General features: G+C 46.6%; 1 protein-coding gene across 5 annotated transcripts in view; it reads left to right on the top strand.

Moving 5' to 3' along the window:
- The window catches only part of DVL1 (dishevelled segment polarity protein 1), a 139,954-nt gene that overhangs the window by 113,393 nt on the left and 10,485 nt on the right, over window positions 1–16,076 (top strand). For 4 of the 5 annotated variants that reach the window (XM_025198117.1, XM_025198116.1, XM_025198120.1 and 1 more), the window contains 9 exons: window positions 2,883–2,976; window positions 3,786–3,855; window positions 5,208–5,347; window positions 5,751–5,827; window positions 6,464–6,531; window positions 6,686–6,835; window positions 13,049–13,180; window positions 13,958–14,125; window positions 15,584–15,790. In XM_025198117.1, the coding sequence (XP_025053902.1) occupies window positions 2,883–2,976; window positions 3,786–3,855; window positions 5,208–5,347; window positions 5,751–5,827; window positions 6,464–6,531; window positions 6,686–6,835; window positions 13,049–13,180; window positions 13,958–14,125; window positions 15,584–15,790 (1,106 nt within the window). The remainder of the gene's footprint in view (window positions 1–2,882; window positions 2,977–3,785; window positions 3,856–5,207; window positions 5,348–5,750; window positions 5,828–6,463; window positions 6,532–6,685; window positions 6,836–13,048; window positions 13,181–13,957; window positions 14,126–15,583; window positions 15,791–16,076) is intronic. The other variant, XM_025198118.1, reaches the window with a different exon arrangement.

The raw sequence follows: 16,076 nt of genomic DNA, 5'->3' as shown, positions 1-16,076 counted from the left end.
CTTTCAGTGGCAGGGTTATTTGGAACTGAACAAGTTACACAGAGTGCTTCATGGGCACAGCTGAGTTTTTGCCCTGCAAGCAAGAGTCCTGCTCCTTGGGTGTGGGCAGTGTCTGCATGGGTTAGAACAGAACCTTCTTTCTCAATGACTCTTTGCTTCAGGAGTTTGTTGCATCTAAAAAGCAAAGGTTTCTGGAGACAGTGAGGATCACGGAAAGGTGCTTAGCCACTGTCACTTTTTTTTAAAGCAGAGTTTTAAAAAAATGAAACTCTACAAATGGCCAAACCTAGCAAAAAGGTTTGCACGCAGCACGAACAGCTCCAGACTACAGCCTTCTCGCCGTGCCTCGCAGCATGGCCTGGAATCTCGGCACTGAGGATTTGTTTGCACACTGGCGCGCTGAATTCCTTTTCTTATCAGTGCAAGAAAGGCACTCGCCTCTCTCTCGCTCACAGCTTTCTCCTTGGAAGGAATCTGGTCGTTTGACTTGTGTCCAAGGATAAAAGCTCCCTCGCAGTCTTTTTGCTTCTCTTTTCAAGGAGCAGGAAGATTGACTGGGCTCCAGCAAACCTACCTCGCCTAACTTCAAACCCACCCGCGTGGTGTGGGTTGGAAAGTTCAGCTCAGATTTATATGCTATTGGGTTTGCTTTCTACTTGGGAGAGACTCTGAGAGTAGAAATCGAGTGGAGAAGCTTGCTGGTAGTAAACTGGACAACATGCAAAATTAGCTTTTGTACAGCAGAGCCAGCGTGAGGTCTGGGCACCACTTAAAACATATTTATGCCCCATCTTTAAGGTTTATATGGGATTTAAGTGGTGAACAGGTGTTTTGCAGGCCTTGTGTGCTTGGGGCAATTTCATTAAGAGTGAAGTACAAAGAGTGGGAATGAAAGCATGCACATATTATAATTATAATGTTATATTGCATAATGATGCAATAAATGTAGTATATGAATAGGCTTGGCAAAATTTGATCTTTTTTTTGACAGCTAAAATCGATGGTTATTTTAAGCATTTATTACAGTTGATATCAATTAACATTTTTAGTGAAATCCCTGGCTATGCCACCCACGCACTAGTCCTTTGGCAGTGGCTTGGGCGGCTGTGCTAGTAAGGCTGTACTGGGAGGGGGACTGGAGGGCTGTTGGCAGCTGGGAGCCCAGTGCCGCCAGATGCAGCTCTGCGGGAGTTTGGACCCTGTGTGTGCGTGCGTGCGTGCGTGCATGCGTGTGCGCATCTCCAGGGAAACTTGGCTGCGAGCACAGCTGGTGCCAGAGCAGCCCCCGATCAGGTGAAGCCTTTCCCCTGCTGCCTCCTGGTGAGTTCCCGCTGCAGCAGGCGGGTTTCCCCTGCGTACCCGCCTGGGGTCCGGGTCATCCTCTGCTGGCCTGGCACGGTGCTGGAGGAACGGCCTGGGCCCCGTTTTATCCCCCGACTCCTGTGGTGCCAACTGGGACCAGGGCTTTCTCTGTTGCAGGGGCACAGCTCTGGTCTCTGCCCACCTCCCTCTTCATATGGGTCCTGCAGCGAGGAACCTCAGTCATAGATGGTACCCCCTGCCCCATATTTCCTAACCCCCGTCCCGGATTTTTTTTTTCACCTCCTGTGTAGAAGATTATCATCAGTAATCATTTTCTGTTGGTCTGTGAGTGTGAGGCATCATCGATGTTTATCAATTAAAAAAAAAAAAAAAAGACTCCTACCAAGCCTGTTTATGATTATTCTGTAGAGTACCTACATAAGTAGCGATTTATAGTATTATTTCTGATTTACACGCACACATGCACATACGTGAATCGGACGCCTGTGTCAGCTCAGTTGCTCTTGTAGCATTATCCTGGTTACAGATACAGCATCGCCGAATGCTTTTCCCTTCTCAGTTTATACTGAACAGTTCATCGTGACAAACAGGAAGGGTTGGTATACTTGGGGCTCCTCATCCAACCGTGGTTGTGAAATCTGTGTTTCAGTCTTACCTCTGCCATAGCCTCCTTGGGTGAACTTGGGCAAATCACACTACCTCTTTCTGCAGCTCAGCTTCCCACCTGTAAAATGTAAAATAGTGAAACCCTGCTTTACAGATTGGTGCTGAGGATAGACATTTTAGTGCACGTAGCACTCCTGGGGGCTGTGGTGATAAGGGGCCTTAGATAAGTCTGCAGCCAGCATAAAAAAGAGCAGTGTGGTTAGTGTTGGATGTGAGTTTTTCCATCTCTTGGATCAAGGAGCCATCAGAATAAGCATAGCTATGAGCAGTAATTTGTTACCTTTGAGGCTTGATTTTAATCCTTAGTAACACGGGATGCCAGCAACACAAGAGAACAGGAGCACCCTGACACATCCACACCTCTCTCTCCATGGCCCACACAGTGTATTATCACATGATTCTCCAAGGTCTTCTGGTCTGGAGCTGCTCAGAGCAAGGATTGAAAATAATTGTTTCGCCCAAGGCTATTTATACTGTGTGCATTTTTCTGCATTGGGTAAGGAGGTCAGGACCACCTTTAAAGCACTGGGAGACGATGGGTACCTGCAACCTTCAGGTGGTTAAATCAGAATGATTTGTATTTGTAGAAGTGGGGGCTGAATTCACTCTTGCTCCCGGCAAGAAGAAAGATAATAAATTATTCTCATTAATCTGTGCTGTAATTTAGACTGTAACTTCCCTGTCACAATGAATCTGCTACCTTGTCCATACTGCTCAGCAGAAACCAAGATGTAACATACTCTGGGGGTGAGCATCAGTTCATCAGCCAGGGGTGGGGGGCAAGTTAAAAGCCAGTGTCCTGTACCTTTGGGAATTAGCCTTTAGTGGCAATGCAGAGAGTTGTGAATTATCGTGGATTTGCACAATTGAAGTGGGCTCTGGATTTCCCCCAGGTTGAGTAGCTCTACTGAGCAAAGTACGTCATCCCGGCTGATCCGGAAGCATAAACGCAGGAGGAGGAAACAAAGGATGCGGCAGATTGACAGGGTAAGGATGAAACCGGAACATAGGGCAGCATGTTTTTCTGAATAGCACAGTGTGCGCGTGAACAAGGTTACGGGATGGATCTACATCCCCTGAAGTCAGCAGAAAGACTCCCTTGGATCAGGTCCGTAATGACCTAGGAGATGTGAAGCCATGTCTCAGATGACAACTGTTCCCTTCAGCCCTTTGCCTTTGAAGCTGAGTGACCCCAATTTTTGCTACATTTCCACAGCCACCTGCTCCCTTTAGACAGCCTCCGCCAGGATGCCCTCCTGTTAAAACCTGGGGAGAGAGTTAGTCGAAAAATATTTCCTGAACATGCTTGTGCTGTTTCCTGGTTGTTGCCTTGCATACATTTATGGGATCATGTTTTGTTTGCAAAGCTGTTTAGGGAGATACTTTGATATCTCTGAGCACAAGAACTCACAGGCACATGAACGTCTTAGCAACGTCTTAGCAAGAGAAGAACTTTCTTTAAGCCATCCAGTCAGGGAACAGGCTCCACACCTGTGGTTAGCTCAGACAGAGGATCTCTAATCCTGAGCACATGCTAAGAGCAATTCGCATACAGTCCGTGGATGAAATGTGTCTTTTTCAAGAATTATAAATAATGAACCAGTTTTAGGAAATCCAGTTTTAGGAAATCACAGTGGGTTCCTGGATGGCTCCCAAAAAGAAGAAAGGTCTAAATTTGATCAGTTGGTTGCTCCTAACGAATTCCTCCCTACCCGTTATTTTTACTGCCGTATTTTAATATATTTTTAAAAGATGTGATATTTATGGCTTTTCATTTGCTTTTCTATTTCTTCCAGTCATCCTCCTTTAGCAGCATCACAGATTCCACCATGTCTCTAAACATCATCACCGTCACGCTCAACATGGGTAAGAGGGCATGTAGGATCATAAGATCATAGGAATTTAGTAGAATTGTTATTTTATTAATAATTGGATTTATCCTAGCGCTGCATATATGGAGTGTTTGCTTTTAAAGTCAACATTGTCCAGGATAATTTCAGTCCCTCAGCTACTGTAAAGAGGGCCTAAGTCAGAGGTGTGCAAAATACCGGGGAGCGGATCGCTGCTCTGCTTCGGGACCCAGGCCCTTACTATCACTGCCGCGCGATCCCAGCCCGGCACTGCCCTGCTCATCTGTCCCACTCCCAGATGCCTCTCTCCTCTCGCCTGCAACCCCATCCCATCCGCCTGGCCAAGTGCACCATGTCCACGGTGGTCTCAGCCAGTCTCCATGAAGACCCCACCCACCCACTCTGTCAAGCATCCCCAGCGGTAGGTTTAGGGTGGACAGCTCCTGGGTTGGATAGGATCAATTGCCCCTCCCCACCCCCTGCCATACTGGGAAGGGTCAGCATCCCCTGTTCCCCCTCACCCCACTGCACAGGGTCAGATCAGCACCCCTCAGCCTACAACAGCTCACCAAAACTCCCTGAGTGGCCCTTGAGCCCAAACAATTGCTTACAAAAGTAAGTCCTCCTTACTTCAGTAGACTCATGATTAGGTTTAGGGAATGTGAGTTAAACATCATGACACTTAACCGCTGCCCAGATTCCCAAGTGCAGCTTGTGTTTGCTGGCATACCTTGGCTCCTGCATTGCAGCTGGCTCAGATTGGCATTCTTTTGGGCATGGAGGACTGGGTCTCTGACCCAAGCCACTGCAGGTAAAATTCTCATCCTTGCAGAAATGGTCCTGCCAAGGCAGATGTTGAGAGTCCCTGTCGGGGAAGCAGGCAGCAGGGTGGTGAAGACCTATACTGCTGCTGTGCATACTGTCTCCATTGTCCAGCTACACAGAAATGGGCAGGGCTGTCAGGCCAACACTTTTCACCAGCACCGAATTCCTGTGGCCTCAGTGAAGTATGGAAAAACAAACGCAGCCTGATGCTGATAAGTGTTTAATATCTAGGTGAAGACAGGACTTTTCAATACAGTTTCTCTCCCTCATTTATTTAAAATGTGTAAATTTTCAACATGTGCTATGAAAAAATAATCTGCAGTCAGCAGCTATCTCCTACTACAGTGCATGTGCCAGGGACAGTCCACCAGCTCAGCATACCCTCCCGCTCTGAATGTCGAAAACATCCCAGTTGATTAATGCGGCAGCATTAAGAGAAGACAGATGATGTCCAGGTTTCTCAAGGCCATGGAATAACTTACTGCCAGCTTTCAATGTCCTGCCAATCACCTTGTTTGCTTTCTTTTCCCCCTGTCTATATAGAAAAATATAATTTCTTGGGGATCAGCATTGTAGGACAGAGCAACGACCGGGGAGACGGCGGGATTTACATTGGCTCTATTATGAAAGGAGGGGCCGTGGCAGCAGATGGCCGTATTGAACCGGGAGACATGCTTCTACAGGTTGGTCCATGTGTGAAAAATGATACTGCTGTCTGAGGCATTAGTGGCTTCAGGTCAGCCTTTATACGGGGCTGCTTAGCCCTGGCGTCTGTGAGCAAAATTCTTCTCTGTGCAGAGGGGCTTGCCTAAGGCATTTTATCACTTGGGCCCCCCATTCTTCACTGTTTAATTTGCAGTCCCTTTGCTCGCTGGATGACCAACTCTGCTGCAAGATAGCTGCACCTTCCCCAGCAGATGAAAATATTTTAATACTAATTACATTTGGTGCCTCACTTACAGTTCTTGAGCGTATATTGTTAAGCGCCATTCTTAGGGAAATACACAACATTAAACTAATTCAAATGGGTCCTTCCCCTGTCTGTTGCAATATGGGACCATCTGTATCCTTTGTGATCTGCTCTAGGTGAATGACGTCAACTTTGAGAACATGAGCAATGACGATGCAGTACGGGTTTTGCGGGAAATAGTCTCCAAGCCTGGGTAAGTGCCTTTCCAAATCCCTTCTTTCCTCTCCTCCTCCTCATTCTCTTGCCATTATGAGTATTGAGCAAACTGCAAAGAGTTTGGCAGTTCAGTTGGGATAAATATGTAGAGCATGGACACTAATCTCAGCTCTTTGACCTTCTTGGTGCAAGTGCTGAACAGGTGAGATCCCGTGTGCTGATATACCTGATAAAACGAACACAAGCCGGGAATCATCATACTGTTTCATTCCCTGCAGGGTTTCTAGGACCTTGTTCCTTTATAGGGTGGGACTTTCAAAGACCTCCACAGCTGCTGATCCTGCACTTTTCGCCAGCACTGAATTCCTGTTGCTCGGATAACGTGTGCAGATCCAGCCTGATACTGGCACGCAGTCCCTACACTGACTTCTTTGGAGGCAAAGTGTCTATGGAAGGACAGGGCTTCCATTGAAGAGGCAACATGCCCAACCCTCTGATCATTACAGCAGGGATGTGAGGTAGATCATCCAACCGGTGGTATGACAATTTGGCCTACATCTCAGAAGCCTTTCCCCAGATAAAGAACAAAGATGTTTCCCGTGATGCAGTGTCAGTCGCACAGCTTCTACAAGGAAGGAACAGAGTCATCCTTACCTGTTTTTCTCATTTTCAGACCTATCAGCCTAACAGTGGCCAAATGCTGGGACCCCACACCCAGGAGTTACTTCACTATCCCCAGGGGTAAGTGAGCAGCCAGCTTTGTGGTGTTGACAGGCGCAGAGAATTCATAGCAAAAAAACCCACCGGGTCCAGGCATTTCCTCACTATTAAATCCTGGTGAGTGGAGCCTGCCAAAGTCTGATTTCTTTCTTATTACTTCCTTTTGTTGTTTCAGCTGAACCAGTGAGGCCAATCGACCCTGCAGCGTGGATCTCTCATACCACAGCCATGACGGGAGCATACCCCCGTTACGGTATGAGCCCCTCCATGAGCACCATCACATCTACCAGCTCCTCACTAACAAGCTCAATTCCCGATTCGGAAAGTAAGTCACACTGCGGCCAGCACAGGGCAGGTATCTTCTGCTCAGGGCCGGCAGTGTAGAGCTATACAAAAAGCAAAACAAACCACAAACCAAACCACAAGCACAATGCGAACAACAGCTGCAAAGAAAACCTGTGTTTTTCTATTTATTTTATTTTTGACTTTTGTGGGGAGCATAAAACTTTCCAAAGGTCAAAGGTTAAAACTGCGATAACACAACGCCAGTTGAGCAAAGGTTCACACTTTGGAGAGGATGGTTTCTGGCCCTTTAAGACAGTTCCCTATCATCCTATCAGAAGCGAGTGGGTGGGGCTTCTGTACTTTACTTTACATCGATCCCTTAAAGAGAGAGAAACCATTTTGTCCCAAGTGAATAACCTTGCTTGCGAGACAGCAGGGCACCGTAGTAGGCATCTTTCTATTGACATTCCCGATAGACATCCCAATTGTATTAGGATTTTTAGTGGGTTTTCTCTTTATGGAACGCTATTAAACAAACAAAAAAAGAAAAGAGAAAGTGAAGCTGTGCTTTCTGAAACAAAGGATCAGATTTATTCCCCTCCAACAATGTGTTCTTGGAGTTTTCACGTTATTAACTTGGAAATTTTAGAGCTGAAGACACAAAACTGAAGGAATGAAAGGCTTGACTCCTTGTGGTCTCTCTGACACGAGTGCAAGACAGAATGCAGCCCCTGATTTGTAAGCACCCTGCCGTAACGCAAGACAAGTAAATAGAAATGACATTTCCTGAGCTTTTGGCTGCAATTCAAGAAAGCGTCCGTATTCAAGATACCACTTAAGTACTTGCTTAAGTCCCTTTGAAGTCAAAGACACTCAGCACATGCTTAAATGTTGTCCTGGATAAAAGAGGAATAAAGAGATTGGATACTAAAAATATGCAGGACTGGTTCGCCTCTTCAAGAATGTTGCCACCTAGCGTTCCACCACGAGCCACGGAGTCTACTTGGGTTTTGATGCTCACATTGCAGTGAATGCTCAGCCCAACTTAGCTAAATTGTACGGGCCGGGGAAATATTTCCTAATGGCCTATGAACAGGAAATTGTATAGTCTTTTTGCCTAAATCAGGATCAGATTCCTGTCTCGGTTTCTTACTCACAAATGGGGAAGTCCTGAGTGAACGACGGTGCCCCTTTTTTCCACTGTCGAGTGGAAGTGAAGTTGGTGCTGGTTTTCCATAATAGTCCATCTTTATTTACAAAATAAAGCCAGCATTTTACAAAATGACTCTTCCAAAAGAGCTGATGTCTGGGGTACGAGTGCTTAGAATGATATACAAGTGAGGGCCCGGAGAGAGTGGAACACCCAAAACCCTGAGTTACTCCCAAATTACAGGTCCCCTTTAACCATGTGTGTCTGTGTAGATTAGAAGGTAAAACTGGTTATAGGAGTGTCACTTAAACACACCTCTTTAAATATGTGCTTTGCACAGAAAATATTCTAACCGCACATGGTAATAGTGAAAAGGCTGATTCTCTTGAAGAACCATAACACTGCTGCTCATCTCTTGACGTTCCTTCAGCTCCAAGTTGAATTTTGCAACGATGCAACCTGACTTAGACGTGTTAGGGAACTTTGCATCTTTAGCAGGACATATTTCTTTCTTGCAGGTTTCCACTATAGAAGCATATAGAAGGGAGAGAACCTTTCACGCACATGTTTAAGCCAGCCTGTGTCACAGGTCTATCCATTCTTGATAGACTCTAGAAGTTACTTTAACTTCTAGAAGTGAAGACAGAAGTTTTTTTTTCCAGAAAGGCCTTGGTCAGTATACAGCCCAGGAAGCCAGTTGAACTCATATGCTCAGTTCAGTAAGTGCTGCAGCATTTGGCTAAGTTGAAACCGAAATTAAATAGGTCTTTCAGAGTAATTTCTACAAACGTCTGTGGAAACCCTTTTGGCTTTCTCACCAGTACATTCTGAAGAACTTTTTCAGATGGGAGAAGGTTTACAGAAAGACAACAGCAGTACAGGCCTTGACTGATCATTTGCAGAGCTTTTGGATTAATGATCACTGACCAAATCTTTCCTGGGCAGATGTTTGGTTCCAGTATGAAACCCTGATAATGTCTGTGAGTTGGTGGTGCCTTTGTGATTGAAAGGACCAACAAATTCCTCCAGACTGGGTGGCTTCCCTTTCTTTCCCTCCCTCCTGTTCTCTCTGATTTCATAAGCAGGCAGTAGCTAGACTGACAGTCTCACCTTGAAACTCTGAGGAGGGAGTTATCATCTCTCTTGTAGGTCTAGTGGCTCGCCATCTCTCTAGATATTAGGTGGCACCAGGAAAGCGGAAAAATATCGGCAGTCAAAGGTGAGCAAACCACTCACCCCACCGCGGTTTTATCTTGAGATGCGTTTTTCAGTCTTATGCACACTAAAGATTACCGGAGTCTAGCGTCTCTGCTGATTGCTGTCAAACAATGAGAGTCTGTTACTCTGTTGACATTCCTCTTAAAACATTAATGTATCAGGTGCCTTGATGCACAGTAAAGTGATTTAGAAATGTGGAACGCTGACACCCTCTTAATCACGTGCCTAAAACAAAGGTTGCATGAGAGCACAGCCGCTCTTTTGGAGACTGCTTTTCCCTTCTATGCCTGTGGTGCAAAATTTCCCATTTTTTTTAATTCAGGTAGGAAAAAAATCTGAAAGCAGAAGAAAGAGGGGGATTGCTTTGGAGAGGGAGTAGTCACAATGGACTTGGAGTCAGGACTCCAGGTTTCCATTCCTGACTGTCACTCACTCACTCGGGTGAGTCCGTTAACTTCACCGTGGCTCAGCGTCCCCCCCAACAAGTTGGACATGGCACTGCTGACACACCTCATCAGCATGTGCTGAGCTTTGCTTCATTCATTCTCATTCTCAAAGCATTTTGAGATCCCCAGGTGGCAGGTACTAGAGAAGGGCAGCATTTTCTTATAAGCAGTTTTGTTGCATCTTACCTGAAGAGCAGCAAGGTTGATAAGACGTTGCCCTCCATTCATTCAGTTCCTTTTCCTGTCTCCTCCGCTGTGGGCCAGTTCACCTGGAGGCAGAACAGAAGCAACCAATCCAGGTCCCACTGGGGAGGAAGATTGGACCTGACACGTTGACCGCTCAGGCCCTGGCCATGTGGACAGACTTGCCCCGAAACAGGGAACTTGGAGACAAAAGCTTCTGGAGCAACTGCATACAAACAAGCTGCTATCTTGAGAAGGAGTCACGCTGGATTGCAACCAGGATAACTTTTTCTGGGGGGAAGGGGGTAGCTTTGCTTGCCACTAAAGCAGATGAGAGCTTTAGGTCTTAAAGGAACCTACAACACAGCAGGGCATGTCTGTTCTCTCCCTAATTCTTCACGGCGGTTCCCTTAAACACAGGACCCCTAAGGGTCTTGAACACCCAGTCGGTGCTTAAATTGGACTCAAAGAGTATGTCTACGCTGCTTCCCAGGGCATTGCTCTCGAGCATGACTCACTCCTGCTCCACACATGCCAGCCCCAAAAATGAGCCGGCAAAGCCACCAGGAGAGAGCTCCCTCCTCTGCTTTTGAGATCTCGGTCTCTGCCTTGTCTCTGCCGCGCTTGAGAGCAGGTATAGGGGATGCCTTTAACTGCCGGCAGAGTGTATCAGCAGGGAGCCCTGTAGCTGTATCCTGTGAGACCAGACAGAGCCAGATTTCCACATTAATTATTGCTGTAAAAAAAACTACCTCATTTTTCTCTAATAATTTTAACTCCCTTCTAGGCAGTGTTCTCTGGCAGTAACCTGTAGTATTCTCTGTGTGGGGCCAGTTCCCATGCCAGCTTACCTATAAAAGCAGACCTTAATTCCTCTGTTTAAAATGCTCACTTGATTTTTGTGCACTTGGCCTCTCCACATTCATTCCAGACATCCTTGGGTGTAAAAAGAATATGTCATTCTCTAGGGAGAGCCCTGAACATTGCAAAGCATGTCTTGAAAGTTGTAGGGTTTGAGGAGTTGATCCAAAGCCTACTGAAATCAATGGGAGTTTTTCTGTATTGACACCAGGGGACTTGGGTCCAGACCACTTCTGTGGAACTCAGTTGTGCTTTTTGATAAAGGTACCCTGCCTGGAGCTCCGTGTTCATGCCCCAAAACCAGATAGCCTGTGCCTTGACAAATGCACATGTGAGTTCAAATGAAGATGCAAAGTAGACATGGCAAGAGGTGAGGTGCATCAGCATTGTCCTGCTCCACGTACTTTCCTTTTCTCTGATCTTTGAAAGTGGATGGGCAATGCTGACAGACCAGGGTGCCACTCAGAAAAGTCTGGAAAAGCCTGATAATGTCTCATTCAGGAAAAAGTAGGTGTTTCCCTCCTGCCTGTACTCGTGTTCATATAATCACTTAATGCAGCCATGTGGTCAGGCCTAGGGTTATGAGGCAGCGTCCAGTCCTGATTTGGTACATTTTTTCTGATGTAACCTAGAGTTTTCCTAATTGGTCTTGTTCTCCGTCTTGCAGTTTCTAATGATATCATGTTGGTTTAGATATAGAATATAGGTTTCCATGAAAATCCAGTTTATTGCTCCCCACATATTTACATCAGACCTTTTTTGTTTCAGAAAAAATCAAAAATATATATTGCTTTTTGCTACTAACCAGACTAACTAAAGCAAAAGCAAGATCTTAGCATTGCTCAGCGTGTATGAAGGTATAAAAACCTCACGTGTGTTTGGCGCACGGTGCTATATTTCATGCATGTAGATGTGCACGTATCAAGATCGATGTTTTTGAGTTTTCATTGTTCCATACTTGTGCCTCTTACGAAAATCCGAGCGTGACTGAAGTGAAGTGAAATGGTTTCCTTTGATGGGTGGCTCAGGGGTATATATGAGAGATGGGCCTGGGCTGCAAAATCTGGAACCACGTGGTGGGTATGATTTTTTCAGAGTTGGGAGGATGGGAGGCAGGGGTTGCTTTCTGGTGATAGTGGGTGGCCATTAAAAACTGGGGATAAGCTGGGGATTGGATCAGTCTGCTGGCGTTTGAGGTCTGTGCCCATTTCTAAATATCGTCATCTCTAGCAAGCCCAAGAGCTGCTACGTTGACACTCTGGGTAGAGAAAGAAGGCCTGGATGGGTGGGTAACTAAATTGTAAGGCACCCACCCCAGAGTGATACCAAGGGCAGGGAGGCCACGGTGACTTCTGCCCAGCCAGGACTGGCGATCTAGCAGGCCCTTGCTTCTTCCAGGAGCCTCTTGAACCATACACAATTCAGGAGGGTGAAAGGAGATCAGTAACGACCACTCAGTGCTACAGCTCTTCCAGACCCCTCTGCAGGAGGGAGCTGCATGGGGGAATAGCTGTTCTTAGATCTTGTTATTTCCCTGGCTTGTAAAGCTGTCTGTCATTGGTATACCACTAAACAGGCCATTTTGCAGGAGCCCGTCTCTTCTGTATTGATACTAGCTTTCTTGTACTTTCCTGATCTACTCCACTTCTTCCAGTAATGCCTGTGGCCTGATCCTGTTAACCTGAGTGCTAGCTGCCTGCACAACCTCTTATGTCCCATTGCAGATGGCACCATTCATAGTTATAAACCTAAAGCCTAAAGTAGAAACAACAAGTACCCATTTCTACTGCCGTTGCACATACAGCTGCCACTCCGTCTTCAGTGGGTTTGAATGTGGAAGGGATGTGGACTGCAGTATGAACAGAAAATAGCTAGCGTCTTGGGAGGTCTCTTCTGTGATGCTAAGCGCAGAGGAGTGGAGCAAAACAGGACAGTAATGATGGTAAATCCACAGGGCTCCTGTGCTTCCACGACTTAAACCAGTCTCAGCAAGGATATTCTTTTCTGAGTCTGTATGAAGGCTCTAATTCTGTATCAATAATGGGAATGAGTCTCTGGTATCTTGGGCCAGATCCTATTCTGCCCCTTAGGTGTCTAAGTGCATTCCTTCGCCACCTTGCTCGAACCCCTGAGAAACCATTACGCTCTATTTTGGTCATCCTACCCTTAAGACTAAGTCACAAAAGCATAAAGAAGAGGAAGACCCACCTGCCTTTTCTGTAGAAGAGGAGCATACTTAGATGCCTACATACCACTTAGATGCCTGATAGATGGGCTGAGATCTGGCATCTGAATCTCACGTCTGCTTAATCCAAACCGTGAGCTGAAAAGAAGCAACTTGTTCTCTGCAAACCCAACCAGGTTTGGAGAAGCATGTAACCTGTCTTCCTTTCAGAATTAGAAGAATCTCCCTTAACTGTGAAGAGCGACATGGCCACTATCGTCAAGGTTATGCAGTTACCTGACTCAGGCCTCGAAATCCGAGACAGGATGTGGTTGAAAATTACCATCTCCAATGCAGTAATAGGTAAGGCGTTCACAGGGGTGCTGTAGAGATCACCTAGCCTTTTATTAGGGAGAGACTGGCTTTTAGAGCCATTTGGAGTGCCTATCCCACCACCATGTGTTTTATGTGGGAAGGAATCTAGTCTTGAGGGAGGCAACAGCTCTAGTTTTGAACCTGGGTGGGCAAAGGCTAGGCAAGCTTCTATGCCCAGTATCCCATTGCAGCTTGCCCCTTACTCTCTCTGTTCCAGTCCTGTGTCTGCATGCTCTGGCAAAGCCCCACTGTCCAGAATAGCATCACTTCCTGCCGTTCCAGTCCCAAATATCTTTCCGTTCTGCCAAGGCATCTCAGTCATGGCAGAAATTACCTGCCTTATTGTAGCCTTGAGTAGAGACTGCCTAGAAAGACAGTGGCATGGCAGTTTTCCACGCACAAGCCACTTTTAAAATATCAGAATATTAGTCAAATATGTGAATATTAATTGAATATTGAATATTAATTGGTACTCCCAACTGTTCATCGCTCCCTAAACTGGTGCCTGGTGGTAATGGCAGCACCTAGAGCTGTGTCCCGCTGCATTTCAAGGTTGAGTCAAATGAAAAGTGGTATGAAAATATGCTCTTAAGGTCTTGGGGTTCTTGTGCTTTGTTTTTGTAGTCCCTAGCCCAAAGGCATGGTGACCTGGATGAAGCACGGATGCTTTGTGATAGACAAGGGTGATAGGAAGATGAACGTTGTCTCGACGGCTGGAGGTGACTTTCAGATGATTCTCTCCCTCTCCTGTCTGTGCACCTACAGGGGCAGATGTGGTTGACTGGCTTTACACGCACGTGGAGGGCTTCAAAGACCGACGAGAGGCTAGAAAATACGCCAGCAGCATGTTAAAACATGGCTACCTCAGGCACACTGTGAACAAAATCACCTTCTCGGAGCAGTGCTATTACGTCTTTGGGGACCTCTGTGGCAGTAAGTTCCTCACCGGTGAAGGGCAGAGCTGTGGGGAGGGGGGTTCACAGGTGTGTCTCTGAGACCAGCGATCTCCTTCCCTCCCCAAATCAAGCGATCTCTCCATGAGATAAACATTTGGGTCACCTGGGCAGAAAGGGTGGGTCAGTCTTGAAACAGGGCAGCTGGATGGGACTTAGGAGACCTTGGCTATGCTGAGTCACCTTGGGTCTCAATTCCCAAGCTTATTGCGGGTTACAGTTTCCCCCAGTGAGGATAATATTTCCCGTTATCCAATATAGTGTTTCTGTGGCAAGGGCATTCTACCCTGATCCACCAGGGTTGGGCTTGATTAATCACATGGATGGTACTACAAAGCCCCATTTTCTTTTTTTTTTTTTCTTTCTTTTTCCTTGGAAATAGGTGGGTAGTAAATTGGAGGGACACCCTGTTACTGAGATGCTGAACAGAAAGATCAGAATGTCTCTGGGGGCAGTTGGCAAACCTCGGTTGAGAGGATCCATGGGTTTGCAAAGCCAGGCTGATAGCCTAATAAAAACACGCTTTCTGAGGCATCTGGTCCAGTCTGTGTCTGATCAAGTTAGAGGTGTCTTGAGAGCAGCCTCTGTCATAATATTTTGGCACTTCCTCTTCCAGCTGTGACCTGAAAGTTCAGAGACTGCACAAAGATCTGATAAGAAATAAGTTAATTGGCCCTTTCCTGATCTAGAAGAGGGCTTTACCCAGTGTAGTTCAGGGGGATTCCAAGTCATGTAACCCATCCCTTGATGTTCGTTGGCAGTTTGTGAACTCCAGTTCTCTGAAAACTTGGAGCAAGGCTTCCAGAAGGACATGTGCACAATTCTGTGCTTCATTTCTCAGTTCTCAGTGGTGGCAGATGACAGAACAAGAAGCAATGCTCTCAAGTTGCAGCAAGGGAAGTTTAGGGTAGATATTAGGAAGAAATCTCTTACTAGCGGGGTAATAAAGCGCTGGAACAGAGAGGTGGTGGACTCTCCATCCTTGGAGGTTTTTAAGACCCAGGTAGACAAAGCCTTGGCTGGGCTGATCTAGTTGGTCCTGCTTTGAGCACGAGGTTGGACTAGATGACCTCCTGAGGTCCTTTCCATGGTGCTGTGATTTCCGTACACGTTTGCTCTGGTTGCTTCATTTCATTGACCTGCCCAAATGGTTGTTTCCACAAGTTGCACATCAAACTGCATTGATGAGTAATGTGTACATAGTGGAAGTGTGCAGCTGTGTGCATATTTTTGCACCTTCAGCTGTGCACGCAGGTTTGAGAAAACCTGAGGCTCCAGGTTAAGTATTCCTGCCTACTCTATCATGTACAGTATTTTGACTGAACTGCTGAAACAAAGTCCCAGGCCAATGCACTGGTTGTCACGGTGCATGATGATGGTACCGGGGTCTTAGCTGCTATGGGAAAGCACTGCCCTCAAGTTTCCTTTCTCTCTGCAGATATGGCTGCCTTGAACCTCAACAACGGGTCAAGCGGAGCCTCAGATCAGGACACTCTTGCTCCACTCCCACATCCTGCTGCACCTTGGCCATTAGGCCAAGGGTATCCCTATCAGTACCCACTCCCTGCTCCATGTTTCCCACCAGCATACCAGGACCCGGGCTTCAGCTATGGCAGTGGTAGTGCGGGTAGCCAGCAAAGTGAAGGTAAGCTTTTGAGTTGTGCATGCGCTCTTACAGCTCCCATTATTCCTGGCCATTTGCTTGATTTCCTAAGTCCTGTCTGTGCTCCCTTCCTTGTGGTTTTGTGTGCTGCATGAGTGGATTTGGTGCGACTTCATTGAATCAAGACTCTCTTTGCAAATGCGAGGGAGTGGCTTAGCCTTTCAGCCCTGCATTGGAACTGCCAATGACGGTCTAATTGAGCCCACGCAATATGCTATCTGTATAGCTATGCCACAGCTCAGCACACCACACCACATGCAGGGGGGAG

Source organism: Alligator sinensis, unplaced genomic scaffold (assembly GCF_000455745.1).
Source record: "Alligator sinensis unplaced genomic scaffold, ASM45574v1 scaffold569_1, whole genome shotgun sequence".
Lineage (NCBI taxonomy): Eukaryota > Metazoa > Chordata > Crocodylia > Alligatoridae > Alligator > Alligator sinensis.
The sequence above is the reverse complement of the archived record's forward strand: the minus strand, read 5'-3'. Positions and strand labels throughout refer to the sequence as shown.